At 38.0% G+C, this 17153-nt stretch overlaps 1 protein-coding gene across 5 annotated transcripts in view; it reads right to left on the reverse strand.

Annotated features, from left to right (window-relative positions):
• DCLK1 (doublecortin like kinase 1) overlaps positions 1–17153 on the reverse strand; it is a 257054-nt gene that overhangs the window by 44181 nt on the left and 195720 nt on the right. For 3 of the 5 annotated variants that reach the window (XM_080377545.1, XM_080377546.1, XM_080377547.1), the window contains 2 exons: positions 4855–4939; positions 3383–3491 (listed from right to left, as the gene is read on the reverse strand). In XM_080377545.1, coding sequence (XP_080233671.1) covers positions 3383–3491; positions 4855–4939 — 194 coding nt within the window. The other 2 variants (XM_080377548.1, XM_080377549.1) reach the window with 1 other exon arrangement.

Here is a 17153-nt window from a genome sequence, read left to right on the forward strand (position 1 = left end):
ATTGATCTATAATAAGTTCAATAGAGAAATGAACATGCCTGAAAGTGTACAGTCTGTCAAACAGGACATGCAAAGTGAGTCATAAACTGAAAGCACTGCATTAGGAAAATGACTGGGCATTTTCATTGCCATATTTAAACATGGAGAATTCCTCTGGCAATGAGAGACACTATTTTTAGGGAATGGAAGGAGGAGGTAGTGGAAGGAATATTAGAAATTAAGATATCTGGGGTTCAAACTCCGACAAAGTATGCCCTCTTTCAATAGGAGTCTCTTTCAAGCTGTTTGGTTGCCCTAGGAATGCTTCCTTTCTGTCATGAGAAAGGAAATTGATGGTTTTTGTTGGCCATGGGAGACTCCATGTATTCCAACACACTGGGAAACCTGAGCTAGTGAGGAAATGTCAGAATTTGGAAGTATCTGAAAGTTAAAAATGAACACATATAAAAACACCGCAGGACAAATTGCGCATACAATGGAGCAGATATGTAACGAGCAGATGACAACTCTGACTGCTCTTTGTTTTGGTAAAAAGAAAATTAAAGCCAAGATAATGCAAATCCTTTCCCCTAAAAAGCCGCAGAACCGCAGGCTGTCAGCAGCGCTGCAACTTACACATCCGCCAAAAAATATGCATGGCCATGCCACAGACACACAGTGAAATGGGCATATCACCTCTCCCCTATCACTCAATCTAAACAATAAAATGGTGCCACACAAAGTAGGAAACACATTATAGTTGGATAAAAGTCTGGACCCACAGCACTACCACAGGGCACAGAGTTAGACCTCTAGTTTGTAACAGGGCTCTGTGCCACACTCACTGGCTGTTTTAACCTTTTGCAAAGTTTCCATTGCACTGGGGACAAAAATCTATCTTCATTACTTTTATTTGTGCATTAAATATGTACGCACATGTGTGTGTGTGTGCACATGCATTCACAGATAGATAGAATGGGATTTAGAAGTCCTCGTGTGACAATTTGGAAGATAGTTTTTCGTTTCTCTTCGGTCTGTTTGTTGTCAGAGGAAAATGCCTGTGAACACATTTGACGCATCAGAGTGGCTGACCAGTGCACACGGGCTGGTCTCCACAGCTCTGGAGAAGAAGTATCCATGTGATCAGTGAAGCTGTGTAACAAGACCCATTCCTACTTGCTTAACACCTCATGGCGCTATTCCTTTGAAGTCTAATGCACACAGGAACTGTATGTCCAAAGAAAGTGGAAAAGTCCTCTCTCCCAAGTATCACCCCATCAATTCTGGCTCTGCAAATGATGGACATATCAGACTTTGAAGTGAGGTGTTTTTTGCTTAGAAAGACTGTGAAGAATGTTTTTGAAGGGGCTTTACATGTACTGGCTTTAATTTACCCTCTTAGCCTTTAATTTCTCCTTCCACACTTGTGATGGCAAGGGCATACTGCTTTAGAAGTGGGAACTAACAGAAATAGTTCTGCTTGAATTTTCAAGATGTCCTGAAGTAGAACTCTGATATCATTCACATCTATGGAATGGTATAGGTCAGAGACCATAAAAGCATGTATTGGGGAATACCTGAGTAATCATGCTCTTAGAGCACGTATTCATTAGATATGTCATGTTATCGGATACTTCTGGGACCAGTGGGACAGACAAGAGGACAAGAAACAGTTTTCATTTAAGTTCTCAAGGCTATCGTAATTAGTATTACATTTAGGCGTGTCAGGACCTATATTTAATTTTATTCATGTCTTTTCTCCGAGCTTGAGAAAGAGTTGCAAAATGCACACCGCCACATTTGAACTGTCTCTCAGCATAACTGGCATTTTCAGCTGAATGACAGTGTATTAAAATCTCAACCTTTTATTTTGGCTTGCAATCTGTTTCAGTCGCTATGCACTTTTCTTTTAGCTTGCATTTTTCTCTTTTCTTAGTTACATGTTTTCACTCATGTTTTTCATCAGTCATGCCCCCTCCATGGGGCTTTACAGTGCTTTCTTGGTTTCATATTATTTTGCTTTGCTTCCTTTAGGTTTCCATATTCCCCAGTTTAGTGTTTGGACGCTGGGGTTTGATCTGAACAGCTATTGCCCTCCAGATGACCAGCTCCACCATGAACTCACTCTGACAGAGCTCTAAAGGCCTCACAAGAGTTTTGGCCAAGTCCCACCAGCACGCTGTCAGCTGATACAAAATCGGCTCTTCCCCCTTTCCCCAACAGATGTCTTCATGGTCTCCGCACTTGCCAGACACTTTCAGATGCAGGGCGGGACCTGTCTTTTTCTGAAGAGACTCTAGTTTAAAACCAGCCAAGCTAATTTATCATCATCTGCCATGAGATCTAATCTTTACTTACTCTCTAGGGTTAATATGACATTCTCACAGGCTAAAGAGCAAAAGTTCTTTCTTTGAGCCCAAAGGTGAGGTTACAGTCTTCTGTAATAGTCTCTATGATCTGGTAATAAGGGATATAAAACTTCACTTGTGAAATTTCATTATCAGACCTTGACATCTCCATTGTTCTTTCTTTTGGACATCTCTAGCGCTGGCAGGATTTTTGCCTTCTCTGCACTGCTGCTGGATATCATGAACAGTCTTACAATCATTTCACATACAGGTGAAGTACCTTCTATCTTTTTTACCCCACGTTCCCCTATTTTTAACAATGCCGCCAAAAGGCACCTGCGGTTCTGTGGGACTTTTCTGCTTTTGTTCCCTATTTTTTACACTCTTAATGTTGGGTCGATCCAGTTCAAACCAGGCTCATGACCTGCCTGACCAGATCTAGAAACCGACAGCTGAGCTAGTCAACATGGATGCTTTCAGCAACACTGACATTTGAGGTGACTTGTGCCTTCTCTAATCTGGAGTAGGTGTCTAAAATCAAAATGGTAAAGGGCACTGAAGAAGTTAGATTTTGAGTGCAGGCTCCTAAAGTTGGATGGAGCTCATATAATGGCATAAAGTGGGCAAGCAGGAGATAGATACCCATTTAATTAAAGATAAACATGGAAGAGGTTACTCCTCAGTGTCAGATGCAGAATAGATGGATCCAGTCAGCTTTTTATGCTGACCACCACCACTGCACTGCACACACAAAACTTCCTGACAACTTTAAAGAATGTCCCTACACATGAAATGTTTCATTGGTCTGATTTAACACAAAGAACTGGTAAAATCATGCATTCTGAAGAAAAACACCATATAAAGCTTACAAAGAATTAAACTCATAGATTGTCTGTTGGACTCTCTTTTTTTCATATGAGAGGGCATTACCTAGTTTTTCTGTCTGGCATTGAGACATTACCTTATTACATATTCTGTATTCTACAAATAAAGACATAGAAAAAGCATGCCATAAATGATTATTTTTACAGTCATAAGCATATCATCCTCCTCACCTTTCTATACACTCCTTCACAATAGCAAAATTTCCATCTCCTATAGTCCTTCCAACTTTATATCGCTCTGCTATCGATGCTGGAACCTGGAAACCTTCCTCCAACACTTCTGAAAGAATCATTAGTACATTTTTATTGTTAGTGAAGGAAACACAGATGTTGCACATAACATGCATTTTAAGTCTATGGTTTAGGAGCCTGGAAACCATTCAGAGTCAGTATCTCACTTACTGTACAGTGAAACCATGCTGCTGACATTGTATATACTCAACAGGTTTCACACAGATACAATAATGAAAAATAAGACTTCTGGGGGCTCAAACATACCACCATTCGAGTGTTACATAGTTTACCATTCCCATTGCAATATGCCCCCAGGACAAAACCAAAATTGTATTTTTTTAATTATGAAAAGGCCCCTGTGATCTGCACAAGCGCAGACCAGCCTCCAAAAAGGGTTGGAACTCCTTGACACAGCATGATTAAATATATGTACCAAAGAAGTCCAACACTCAAGCACTTATTTTATTACATCCTGTAAACTGAGACATCCATAAAACTCCTCATGTGCTAAGTGCTAGTTCTCCCCCTCCCCCAATATTAAATATTTAGTTTTTAAACAAATGTTCTCAATAATACTACCTCACATGCAACCTGGGCACCAGATGTTTTGGTAAAATTGCATTACACAGTGTCTAAGCATAAGAAAAGTTTGTAGTTTCATGTGTTTTAGTGCTCATTCATGTACCATTATTTTTAAATGTATTTGAAATAGTGTGTTACAAATACCTAACATGCCTCTAAAAGCTGACTGTAAACTGCAGCTGATACAAACTACTATATAAATACCGTACCATAAAAGAAATGTCTCTCAGAAATGTGACTTGAATTTACACACTTTAAGGCAGTGCTTTTAACTGTATCTTTATCTGTCCTTTGTTCCAGTTTAGTATGAAATGTGAATGTCATGATACAAGGAGGCTGGGGTTTGCCTGGATTCACAGGTGGCATGAACAGTTATGGTCAGAGGGAAACATACACATACAACGCATATGTGCGTGTGAGTGAACTGGCAGTATTTGAGCAGGCACTATCCCTTAGCCAGCACCTTAAAGCCTTAGTACAGGGTAAGATTAACCATTTTTGAGTAAAGACCCAGGACTGCAGCATGTTCTTTAGTACCACGACTGATGAGAGAAAAAGTTACTAAAATAATACAGTCAGCACTGTGTCACCTGCAGGGCTGGTATCTCGAGTATGCTGCAACAAAACCACCTCTGAATAGCGATGTCCAGATCAGATCTGATCCAGGGTGAACCTGAGTGGTTTGCTAAGGCTGCCGAGCTTCCTCATGGAGAGTCATCCAGCCCGCAATGCTCCCACCTTCTCCAGCAGGAAGAATGACTCATTTCCTACACAGCTGCTGTTGTCACTACATTGACTGCTTGGAAATGTCAGCCTTCAAATGTTACCTTCTGCAGGTCCATCATTTTCATCCATAGAGCTGCAAACTTTGGTGGATGCTAATGAGGTAGAGGAGCCACTGTGTTGGGAGCTCTGGAAATGGAGAGACACAAATGAAAACAGATGATTTTTAAGGAGCAGGAGTACCTGCAGCATGTTCCTGCTGGACAGACGTCCTGGAAAGGATTCAGTGTTCCCTATGTCAAGTATCAATTTACTTTGGCGAAGGGATACGAGGATGCTTGGGAAGAGTGCAGTTTTTCCACGGAAATTGCACTTCTGATATCCTTGCATAGGCAGAGATATCCCTGGTCCATCACGTGCAGCAATGCTGTTATGTATGGCCCATCAGTTTCTCCCTTTTCCACACACACTTGGCAGGGAAAACTGAGGAGCTGTATGCCCTCTGCAGGCAGGAGATTGTTTTCTCAGCAACACCGTTAACCCAGCAGGCACCAGAAGCACCAACGTCTGTTCTGACTGAATTTGGCTCTGTTACGGGCAGAATTCCTCACTTTTGCAAACCTCCCTCTGGTGAAATCCTCCCCAGTTGTGTTCTAGAAGGCAGAAATCATTATGGCAATGTATGGAGAAAATAAAACGTCAGGGTGAATAACGTTTGCTTTTCTTGGAAAAGCATTTGATTAGGTATAGCTCACTTGAGGCATCAGCCTGAACCTCCATTTTAAATACTCGTACAGCAAGTGTCTACATTTGCCTATACACTTAATGGGGGGAGGACAGTATCTCTGTAGTCCATGGAAGGTGACTCACAGCCACCCGGCTTGGATGCCAGAAGTACAGCAGGCAGGACTTTGCTAGGGAAGCCTTCCAAAGCACCTACCAGTGTCTATCAGTTACGTATGGACTCTAGGCATGTACTTCAGGAAGACTGCTTCATCACCAGTCTAGATGGATGAAACTACACAGGCACATGAGGTGGACTGGATTTCACCCAAAATGTTTATGCTGTGCTGTGTAATGATTACACCATCATATCTTCAGGATTCTCCCATCTTCAAAGCAAACTAGAAGCTAGAAATGTAACAGTGGCCCTTTAAACTTACAGCAAAACCCAGCACTTCCTCACGTCTTCATGTTGCAACATGAGTGAGAAGCATTCAGAGGATTTCCAAACTAAAACTTTCTCAGGTTCACACGGTTTGCATACTGAAAGCTTACAAAGTGCTGCAGTGTTTAATTACCCCCTTCAGTCTATATATTACATAAATTGCTGGTGGCACTGCACGTTACTAACACTACCGGTTTCTTATCTGCGTGTGTGAGGTATCTAGATGCCCACAGTCAGGGTGCCAATCCACTTTACAAATTTAATACAGCTCCTTTGGAATGACCTCTCTCCTCTGCCACCGCAGAGCACAGCTGATGGCTGGAGCAAGAGGAACTAACGATGCAGCAGCTGGGATTTTTGCAGAGCATGGAGCCAGGGAGAAGGCTGTCAGCAGAGTTAAAAGCTGGCCAGTATACTGAGTTCATTTGAATAGTCTAACTTTTAATTTCTCCCACAATAGATTAAGGTCAGCAAAGGCTGAACTTGGCCTATTTTTCACAAAATAATCCTGAAAGCTTGCACACCCCATCTACCAAGAGATTCTTTGCTCTTTTTCTCTTTTAATCAACCACAGCTCATTCTTTTCATCCATCCAAGCATTTTTGCTGAGCTTTGGCCGGAATTAAAAATTGCATTAATCAGTTTTTGGACTACTTTTGCTGCCTCTTGACAACAGAAGTGAGCACTGACTGATTTTGTGCAGCTCGCTAAGATATTGCTGCCCTTGTTTCATGATTAGGATGTGTTTATGTATGTTCTATTCCTGTGCTAAACTCTGTGGGACGTCTCAGTAAAAACTTACCTCTCGTTCATTTTTGAACAAATGAGCAGATGAGGATGAAGGTAACAGGAAAATGCTAGAAGTTCTCATGTCTGGAGAAGTCACTCTTAAAGCCTATTTTTATACACATGTAATGAGAGAACTGTTTCCTTTACACTCCTGCTTGTAAAATAAGCACAAAAACATGTTTTCACTACTCATTCTGCTGTGTCTGTTTGTTTTCCTAGACCAGGATCCAATTTCTTACTTTTTTCCCCACTCCACAGTATTTTCTTAAAGGACTTAAAACTTAAATATGTTTAATATTTGTTACATACAAAATCAAGAATGAATCTTTACAACATTTAAGGGGTACACCACAAAAAAGTTAGTGCTAGATTTTCAACAGATTATCAAACACATACTTTGTTCAGTTTTTTGCATTTTAAATAGTGAGATTACACTTTTTTAGCCAACGTTAGGCGAAGACTGCTAACTACTCACTGGTGCAGCTTTCTGCTAGCAGTCTGACGGTCTCTTTACGGAGTCTTTAACGTGTTGTTCTCATATGCGAAAATGGGGAGACACAGAAATCGAGACCTAACTCGGTGGCCACATCTTCTCAAAATGGGTGCCTAGAGGTACTCAAATTTCTATTTGGGAACTTAATTTCTCAAGGACCCTTAAGATGAGGTTTAGCTGAGAATGATGACTGCTTCGTCCTTCCAAAATTAGACTCCTTTGAGGGCCCATTCCAGCAAAGTGTTTCAGTAAGTGCTTCACTTTAAATACAAAAAGTCTTAATGGCATTAACACGAATGAAATTAAATTCACTTCTAAATATCTGTCTGATGTATAGCTCCCTAAATATGTATTTAGCCTAGGTTTAGTTAAACTAAAAAAAAAAAAAAAAAAAAAAAAAAAGAAAAAAAAAAAGTGGCCCATAGAAAATTTAAAGGAAATAAAACATCAACATGAGATTATTTTGTTAAGTGTCCCTTTTTCTTTTCTTATTGATACCACATAAGAATGGGAAGACTAAGATGATATCCATAATTGAAGAATTAAAGCGATGCATTAGCAGCATATACTGTACCATAGGTCTGCAAAAAAAGCATAGAGCCCCTTCAGTGAGATTTGCGTGCAAAGCACCAGCATGTGAGCAGCAGAGCTCGCCAGTGACAAGGAAGCAGTAGCTAAGAAGACATTTGCTAAAAATACATACTGAGATTTTGAAAACTCTAAAATTTTTAAATGACTTGAAAAATATGAAGAAAACGCACACTTTTCCTTTGCTGAACACCTCCTATTAAAACAACAGCTTAAAAATAAACCAGGAACTGTACATTTTCATATATTCACCAAGTCTGCTGACGGACCGACCCCCTTTCACAATGAAAGGGACGTTACTAGGTAAACACAACACAAATATTTTCATCTTTATTCAGTCCTCTGGAACAACATGCAGGCACTTATTTATTTATCTTTACTTCAGCTAGAAGAACATTCCTTTATTTAGACTTTAATTAGCTCGTTGTTCTCACAAGCTGAAAGCCCTCCGGGTCCAGCAATCCTTGTGGGTCTCGGTGTTCCTTCCAGTTGGCTTGCCAATCGTGAGGCAGTCTGTTGTCTACACTGTTGCTCTCACAGCTGTGGACCCCATCAGGGATATTGCAGATGGGGACGGGGAGAAAACAAAGTCTAAGCAAGAGTATAATCTCTTCAACACACAGACCTTAATGCAATTAGCTGTTTTAATTTTAAGAGATGCCGAGGTGCTTGAAATGTCAACACTTTTACATGGATTTAAAGGAGTCCAGTTGCACAGGTTGCCAGCACATGGCCATTTTTATGGCACACCTCCATAAAAGTGATGGCATAAAAAAAATCAGGTCTTTGGTGTAAGGATTTCAGATCCTATTCAGGTCTATATAACAGATGGCCAGCACACCACACATCTCACTGATGTGAATGGAAACATTAGCACTATAGTGTTTCATCTGCGTCTCACTGGGAGATTTATTTAGCAACTGTTTTGTAAATAATTTCTATGTCAGTGGAAATTGTGTTAAATCCATGAAAAAAATAAATGTTACTGTAATTTCTCTCTCCTCATACTCACCTTTGTCCTAAATTATTTTCAAAATTCCACTCCAACTAAACAGCAGGAATTATTCTTGTGGACTACCAGTATCAGCAGTTACGAGAAGAAACTTAAACAAGTACGACTAGGAAGTTTGTTAATGCAATTCAGATTCCTGAATCTTAAACCCCAAACACTGCATTATACTTTCCAAACCTCTCAAAACCTTTATTAGCGCACATGGAGTCTACAAAGTCTCTCAACAATAGATTCCTTTGTATTTTCCTAGCATGAAGGAAGCATCTGGATGAAATGTGAGTAACAGAAATGCACACAGGTGTAACACTGAGTTTGGATCTCATGCAGAGTTCTGCTCTTTTAGAAACAGGCTTAATGAAGTAAAAAGTAAAATTAGTAAAGTGTAAATTCAGGAAGGAGGTGCAGAATAAGGGAATTATTAATGCCTTCAACTGATGTCTCCTAAGATTTTCCCTATTCTGAAGAATTCTATGGAATTTAAAAAACATGCAAAACCTATGTGTGTCAGTAATATGTGTAAGATAAGTTCAATTCAGCAAAGATGAAAAGCATGAAAGCCAAAACTAAACAGTTAAGCAACCATGCTCACCTCTTCTGGAGCCTATACTAGTGTTCAGTCTGTTTATAAATAACCTTTGCAAGGTAACCATCATGAATTCCTGACATAGTCAATTACAATCATGAATTCCTGACATAGTCAATTCCTTACCCTCAAGATCATCACAGTTAATGGTAAAAAAAAGACAACAGTCCAGTGCAGGTATTCGCTTTGAAGGACTTTGAAGGGCTCAAAAAATTCCTTTAACATGTAGCAGTCCAGAGCAAGAAACTGAGTTAATACAACAAAATGGTACATCTCCAGAGAACAAAAGGGAAAGCAGAGGACAGCTGGTTTAAAACAGTAAAATAATATATCTTGATGCAACTTTTAAGAAAACAATCTATTTTTTTATTATTCAATTTAAAGCGAAGAAAGGGTTGCACTGAAACTCCCTCTCTAAGCTCTATGCAGTGAAAAATGTTTTTTTTTTTTTGTTGTTTTCTTTTGTTTAATGGTTTACAATTTTTGGCCCAGCCAGCTGAGATGGGGGAAAAAGTTTTCATGTAAACAGTACAGAGATGGTAAAAAAATTACTTCATGGAGAAACATCAAATCCACAATATTCATGCTGAAAGAATGGAAGCCAATGGAATTCAATGTATAGAAAAAGAAATTATGCAATTGTTTTCTTTTCAAATTCAACACTACACTAAACTGACAGAGATCCAAATTTATTTATAAACTGCTTTATCTGGAAAGGAATGACAAAAAACATATGCAAACCTGCTCTACTACTTATCCACCATTCTGTGTCCTGCCCTATCTAGTTAGATACTTGAGAGGCCCTACATAGGGAAATTATTTTTTTTCTTTTTCTTTTATGCAATTCAGGATTTACACAGTTTGGAGAAGAGTTAAATTCGAATGACACAAGCAACAATCTGCTGTGTGTCATTCAGGAACTTGTGTTGGTTTTCTTCTTTGAGGGATAGAGGGACAAATGGGGGAGTTTGCAAGGAAACGGAGCTGACACTGAAAGTTAAATTTTCAAGCTGAAGCACTTTGTTTTATTAGGATCCTCTTATTAAGCTGCAGCATCAACTCCTTTATACTCATTTGATTTGTGTAACAAAGCAATTCTGAAAGACCAATACAGTTTCCTATATGGTATTTAACAGTAAACTTAAATCCAACCTCCCCTAGCTCCTAACAGCTGCTTCCAAAGCTGAGCCATAATTCAGACTGTAGGGTCACTCAGTCTTTGGCATTCTCCAGAAAAGATTGATGATCTAAAAAAAAAAAGTATCAGATTCATGGTATCGGAAGCTGACCTGTCATTACTGTATCCATACTGTGGTTAACATAAAAAGTTACATATGCAGTGATGCAATGTGAAGGTTTCCTTTTTCCTTTTCTAAAGTTATACACAGTTAAAAGTTTCCACTCAACTACAGAACAAAAATTGAAAGGCCATCAAAGGAGGTTCTTATTTCTTCCACCTAATTAAGGACACAGCACAATCACCACTTCTATTTTGAATCTATTTGAGTTGCATTTTAAAAGCTTTCCTGGCATTCTTAACTGTTACTTGGTAGGGACAGAAACCTCAATTATTTTGTTTCTACTCTTCGTCATTTCTACAGTACTGTTTCCTTCCTATGTCTGTACAACATTTTAGGCAGACCTATTTACCAGCAGCCAAGATGGTTTCAAAACTAAAACTTTTATCAGGACCATAGATCTCTCTAGGAGAGTGTCTGAACATCAGCTGAAGCATCAGACTGGCAGATGACATGTCAGAAACTGTAACATCTCTCTTTCAACGCCCCCACCAAACAAAAAATAAAACTAGGCTATAGATATGTATTTTTAAAGAGCGGAAAGATATATCAAGAAAACAAGGTACTTATTCTAAAACTCTGTGGGTACGTTTCAGTACTCTCAGATTTTCACAGGCATATTTTGCTAATACTTTTCTTAAGAGGAGTGTTGCTATAGCTGAGTTGTCAGCAGGGAGCTGTACTTTGCTTTGGATGATCTACTAATTTCTCACTTCATACGTCAAATCTACCCCATTGCGTGCACACAAACTTACCCATAAGCAATTCAAGGCAGGTATATTTACTGTCTCCAAAAGACCTGTTAGAAACCAAATTCTTCCTTGAAGGATCTTCAGTATGCACACACTAGAGCCCACAGTTTATTATTTAAAAAGACACTAAATGTATCTAAAATCTAAAGGAACCCATTAGGATGCATGGATCCCATATGATTATACTAAATGAACTGTTAGATGGACAATGCTGATCCAAAATGAACAAGCAATACCAACTGCAAGTATTTTTTTAAAGCTGTTAATCATGTTTCCAAAATAAACTCACTGAACAGTGCGTATTTTTTAAATATATTTATTACATCGCTTACAATAATCTACAGTAATGTTAAATCTAGAGAAACAACAAATTGCAACAGGATGACATGGTCAAATATGAAACACAAGTACAACACAGTATGATGAAACAATGGCACAAAAATGAAGGTGATTTTCTTCAGCTGATTATATGAAATAAAACATTCATCAGCATTATTTTTTTTGCAAGTTTTACATTTTTTTGTTGATAAATCAACAGCTTTCTTTTTGGTTTCCTGCATCACATTAATACAAAAATGGTATATTTTAAAAAGCAAATATCCAAGCACTTTTCTTTAAAAAAAATAATTGTATGCATAACTTCGTAAAATCTTAAACTTATGTTGTAAATGTGCCAATATTTACAATATCATAGTGCAACTAACAAAATGAAGAGGCCTTAGCACAAACATTGTTAGCTCCTCTTTCACTAGAGTCCAAATTCCAAAACACTGTATTGCAGGGCAAACCACAAACTAATTACCTCATATAACATCAGAGAACAAGTACACGCTGAATACAGTACAGCTTTTTTTCAAACTTCACTGCTGAGGGTTAATTTAAGCAAATTTGAATATAAGCAACATGCGCAAATACAGACACTAAAATGCATACAATTATGTATGTGTGCACCGCGTGCGTTTTTAACCCTTCGCTAATGTGTGCATACACAACACATGTATCTACATACCCACTGCCGTCCACGGGGAGTTAGGGCGCTCAGCCAGCCTGAGACCAGGTGCATGGCGAAAAAGGCAAACCCGAGCCAGCTGAAAGGTGTTAACAACAGCAAACACGGCTCAGAATAGCCTCTGCTCTGCTCTGCAAGCCCTGCTTTCTGAACCGAGGGATTTCCTGGGGGCCAGCACCCCCATTTCCAAGGAGTGTGACAACCACTTGCTTGCTTTGCTCTGTATGTAAAGCTACTGCTGGCTGCGTGACATAAGGTTATTTTTCTATTCATCACTCATGGTTACAAGTTCTCATCCTGTCACTAACAGGTAAACTGAAAGTGAATATTAAATAAAGAACAATCTTGTATTCTGTTGAATACCATTAATTGGATACAAGAAAAAGCACAGACAACATTAATCTAAATATTCATCAAGTGTTGAGGTAATTTAGCACCATAAAGATTTTCTGTTTGTTCATTTCTCTACTATTTTTAACAAAACAGTACACTTGGGTTGATCAGAGGTTGTTTTCTATATTCTATATTACTGTTAATTCATTTTAACAGTTAGAGTTGTAGGACATCTTTTGTAACATACTGTGCTATATAAAGTTCACATCACAGTATGAAACTGTAAAAGCAAAAATGACTATTTATTTAAATTGCTACGGCACACAATCTCAACCCAGGTGTTCTTCAAGGCTGTCTAACATTATGGTATCCTTTCTTATAATATACGTTTATAGCCACAATATTAGTGCCCCAGAATTTTCATTTTACAGCCATATATGCCCTGTGAAAATGGGTTAAAGAGAAAAATAACTGAATATAATGTGCTGTTGCTGAATTATATTTTACAAATTAAAAAGCAATTTTTGCAGTGGATAATGAATGTTAAAGATTTTACTGATTTCAACAAAGAAACAGTGACGTTCAAGAGGAGACACAGGTCTGAATGTGTCAAAATAATACCATTTCAAATTTATGATTAATGTTTTGTCTGTGTATATGTATCTGGGTATAAGGTCCTATCCTTCCCACCTTGCAGTCAATCATGGTTTTGCCACTAAGTTCAAACTGAGCAGAACTTAGCCCTTGTTTGTACATGAGATCTCTTAAAACTGTACAGACTTCCTCGGGGGAGCTGCGCAGCAAGTACAGGTTAGTGCAGCTCCACTGCCTTTAACAGAGCTGTAGCAAATCCCACCAGATGAGCATCCTCCCATAAAGACATTTTCCCCACATATCTGTTTAAAGCCACAAATGTGTCATAACTGTGCATGGGTTTCAAAGCCATTAATCTATGTATGTGTGTGTATGTGCGTATAAATATAAACATACACATTCTGTGCTTCACATGTGAGCTGTTTGTTGCGTAAAAGAAGAAGAAAAGAGATTAAAAAAAACCCAGAAAGTTGCAGAAAGCATTAGGGAAATAATCACAAGGATTCATAAAGTTCAAAGGGAAGCAAAGCATTCACAATCTATACAAGACTCTTTAGCTACATCATAATCACCTTAGAGTAGGCACAAATAATGCAGCATACAGAGAACTATAAGAGGTTCAAACACTATAAAGTTGCTTAAGCTATTCTGTTATTTAATGAAGTCGATGAAATCTAGGGACAAACTAAAACCTGTGCTGTTGCAAGCAGAACTACAGCATCAAGAAACACAATTTCAGTTTCACCCATAAACTGAAACCTTCTGGTCTTGCTTAAAAGAAACATTTCATTCTGCTCATGTATAATGGGAATTACATTCCACACAAAAGTGATCTCAAAGTCTATAAACAGTGTACCTTTTCAATCTCTAAGGGACTTTCATTCCTTAAATGAAATATTAATGATACATATTGCCCCTGAATAGCCCCTTAATACAAGTCATATGTTGAAATGATTAAATGTTATGGACTAGCATATTCTTTGAAACAGTCTTGATGGAGAACTCGCTATGATAACAATTACTGATATAAGGTCCATTTTTCTTTTCCACAACTAAGCAAAGCCGTGGGATTCAGGTTTGCTGGCAATCTGCGCTCCCTGCGCAGAACAAACATTCTTAATGAACTGCTTTAAACAGCAATAGCCTACATGGGACAGGGGAGGAAAAATAATATTCCTGTAATTTCTTTTCTTTACAGGAAAAAACAATTTTCAAAACGACAGTATCAGTCTGGCGGAGTTGTCTGAATTTTTGGAAACTAATCCCAATGCACCTTTACATAATATGCATTTCTTGGGATTAAGTAATGATATTTTGCAAAGACATTCCTTCATAACAGGCAAAAATGCAAGTAAATTCACAGCTGCAAACTTTTTCAGTAGAACAGGACAGCTTTAGGATCGGGGTGCGGTGGGGGACACAGGGACTGTTCCTGTTGCTGGGAACAGTTTTAGATCTGAAGTCTGAAGCAGGAATGGAAAAACATGCATCTCAAAAGGAAACGACCTAACTGCTTCAACAAACCTGCCAGATCAATGACTTTCTCTCCAGGTGATACTGGAACCAAGTATTGAAAACAGAGAAGGTAAGTTTTGTATTCTGCTGCCCTTTTACTTCTTTTTGAAAATATCCTCCATAAAGAAAATGATTACTCGTACAGTGGAGCCACATCACATGCCAACATTTTCCAGCTGCCAAATTTTATTGTGAACAAATCAGTGTAAAGGAATTATTTCACTACGTTTAAAAGTTGGCATGTGGCAGCTAAAATTTTCTGCTATTAAGTAAATTTCCCTGATTGCAAAATATATTAAATCATCACTACGTAGCTCAAAAATATAATCTCTATGGATTTTTGTTGAGGACCAGAATCACACTTATTTCTAATTCTTAAATCATTATTATTTGAGATACTGAAAGGAAAGGTATAAGTCAGTAAAAACGTGATCACTACACTATCAGCTTAAATACAACAGATAAATTTTAAAGCAATATGCAACATACGATGGGAAATATTGCTGTTATGTAAATTAGACTAAGAGTCTCACAATAAAGCAGCAGAAAACAAATAAAATTAGTAGATATTTGTTAAGCAACTGGTTATAATGCATGACCTACTTTAACACTAAAGGAGTTTTGCATATTCATGCTGTACAAAATGACCATCTCTAGAAATTACGCAAACAGAGAAATTAGGTCAATAGAGGGATGATTTACAGTACTGCCATTTCTGTAGGCTTTCATTTTAAAATGCATAAGATGTCTTATCACAGCAAATAAAAAATGATGTTCCTGTCCTTAACAGAAGTGAAAATAATCACTAGTTTCTCAGGCAAAATGGTTTTTTTTTTTCCCCAAAGGTCTCATCACGTGTGTCAGATGACGCTGCTAGCCAGCAGGTCCCCATATTTTCTCATTTAGAAATCTGTCTGTATTTACTTGCAACACAGAGATGATCAGTATTAACAGCCCTTGCCAGGTAAAACATTCATGTTGCCTGTGAACACCCTTCTGTTTACAGTCATCAAATGGTAATGCAGAGAAGAGAACTTGAACACTGCTTTGAAAGCATTTACTTTCTGTCCAGTGCCCACATGGGATTTCTTCATCCTCTTTTCATTTAGATAAAAAGACTAAAATTAGAGTGTTCCAAATGTGCGTGTCAGGATCAGACAGTGTGGTGCAAGCAATTTAATATGGCAGGATTTTTCTTTTCTGCATTTTACCTATTCATTGGTAAAAGCAAAGTATTCATTAACTGTTCATACCCAAATGAATATACGTATGGTAAAAACAGAACATATAATCAGTACCTTAGATGATAAAAAGAGCACTATTCATAGATGTGCCCGCTATGGATTTGTGCGTTATATTCACCTTATTCAATCTTTGTTCCTTAAAGCATGCACAATGCTGTTTTGTACCTGATGGACATATTCAATGGCTCATTCATTAAAAATTCTTGCATTAAAATGCAGTGGTAAAGCCAAAAATACCCCCACACGCTAGAATTAATTTGGCCCCGTGTTTTTAATATTAAATATGCAAAACTCTTTTGTGCGATTCACTATTACTGTAAATTAGCAGCTATTCTCTTTAAAAATGTTAAACCTTCACCAAATCACAAACCATAAACATTGTTCCATTTTCTCTTTTACACTGAGTCTCCTACTGAATCCATATCATCCGAAGAGAGTGGGCGATACAGGTCCTGTAAGATGAAGTGCAGTATACATTTGTTTATTGTGTTTGATTTGTTGCACTGCAACTGTCATATTCTTTCTGTTACTGTGGACCAGAAGATATTGTTTAACATAAAATAAACATATTCTATACACTCAGATTTTTGGCTCAATGTCATAAAATTATTTTTTAATCAACAAATAGACGGTTAGTAAACAAAGCTGAAGTTTCAAAGTACCACATATTCTAAGAGGAAATTATTCTTTTATTGGATTCTTTCCTATTAAACACTATTAAAACAACGTTCGTCTGTTCTGGAGGGTCTCCTATTTGTTTGGAAACTTGGCAATATGAACTTAATAGTAAAGGGAATACATTTCCCTTTTTGCTGTTTTGCAAACAGCAGTAGGAAAGTGCTTACCTTGTATAAGGTAATCAAAAACTTGCCACCCATGGGTGATATAGCATGGATCCAGCCACACTTGAGTCCCAGAATGCTGACAGAATATTGCCATTATCTATATTGTACTGACAATGGTATCTCATTTCCACAGGTTTTCCTGTGTCTGTGTGGATGTGTAAAAAGGCAGCATGTAAAATC

The sequence above is a fragment of the Falco punctatus genome, assembly GCF_963210335.1.
Source record: "Falco punctatus genome assembly, chromosome: 2".
Taxonomy (NCBI): domain Eukaryota; kingdom Metazoa; phylum Chordata; class Aves; order Falconiformes; family Falconidae; genus Falco; species Falco punctatus.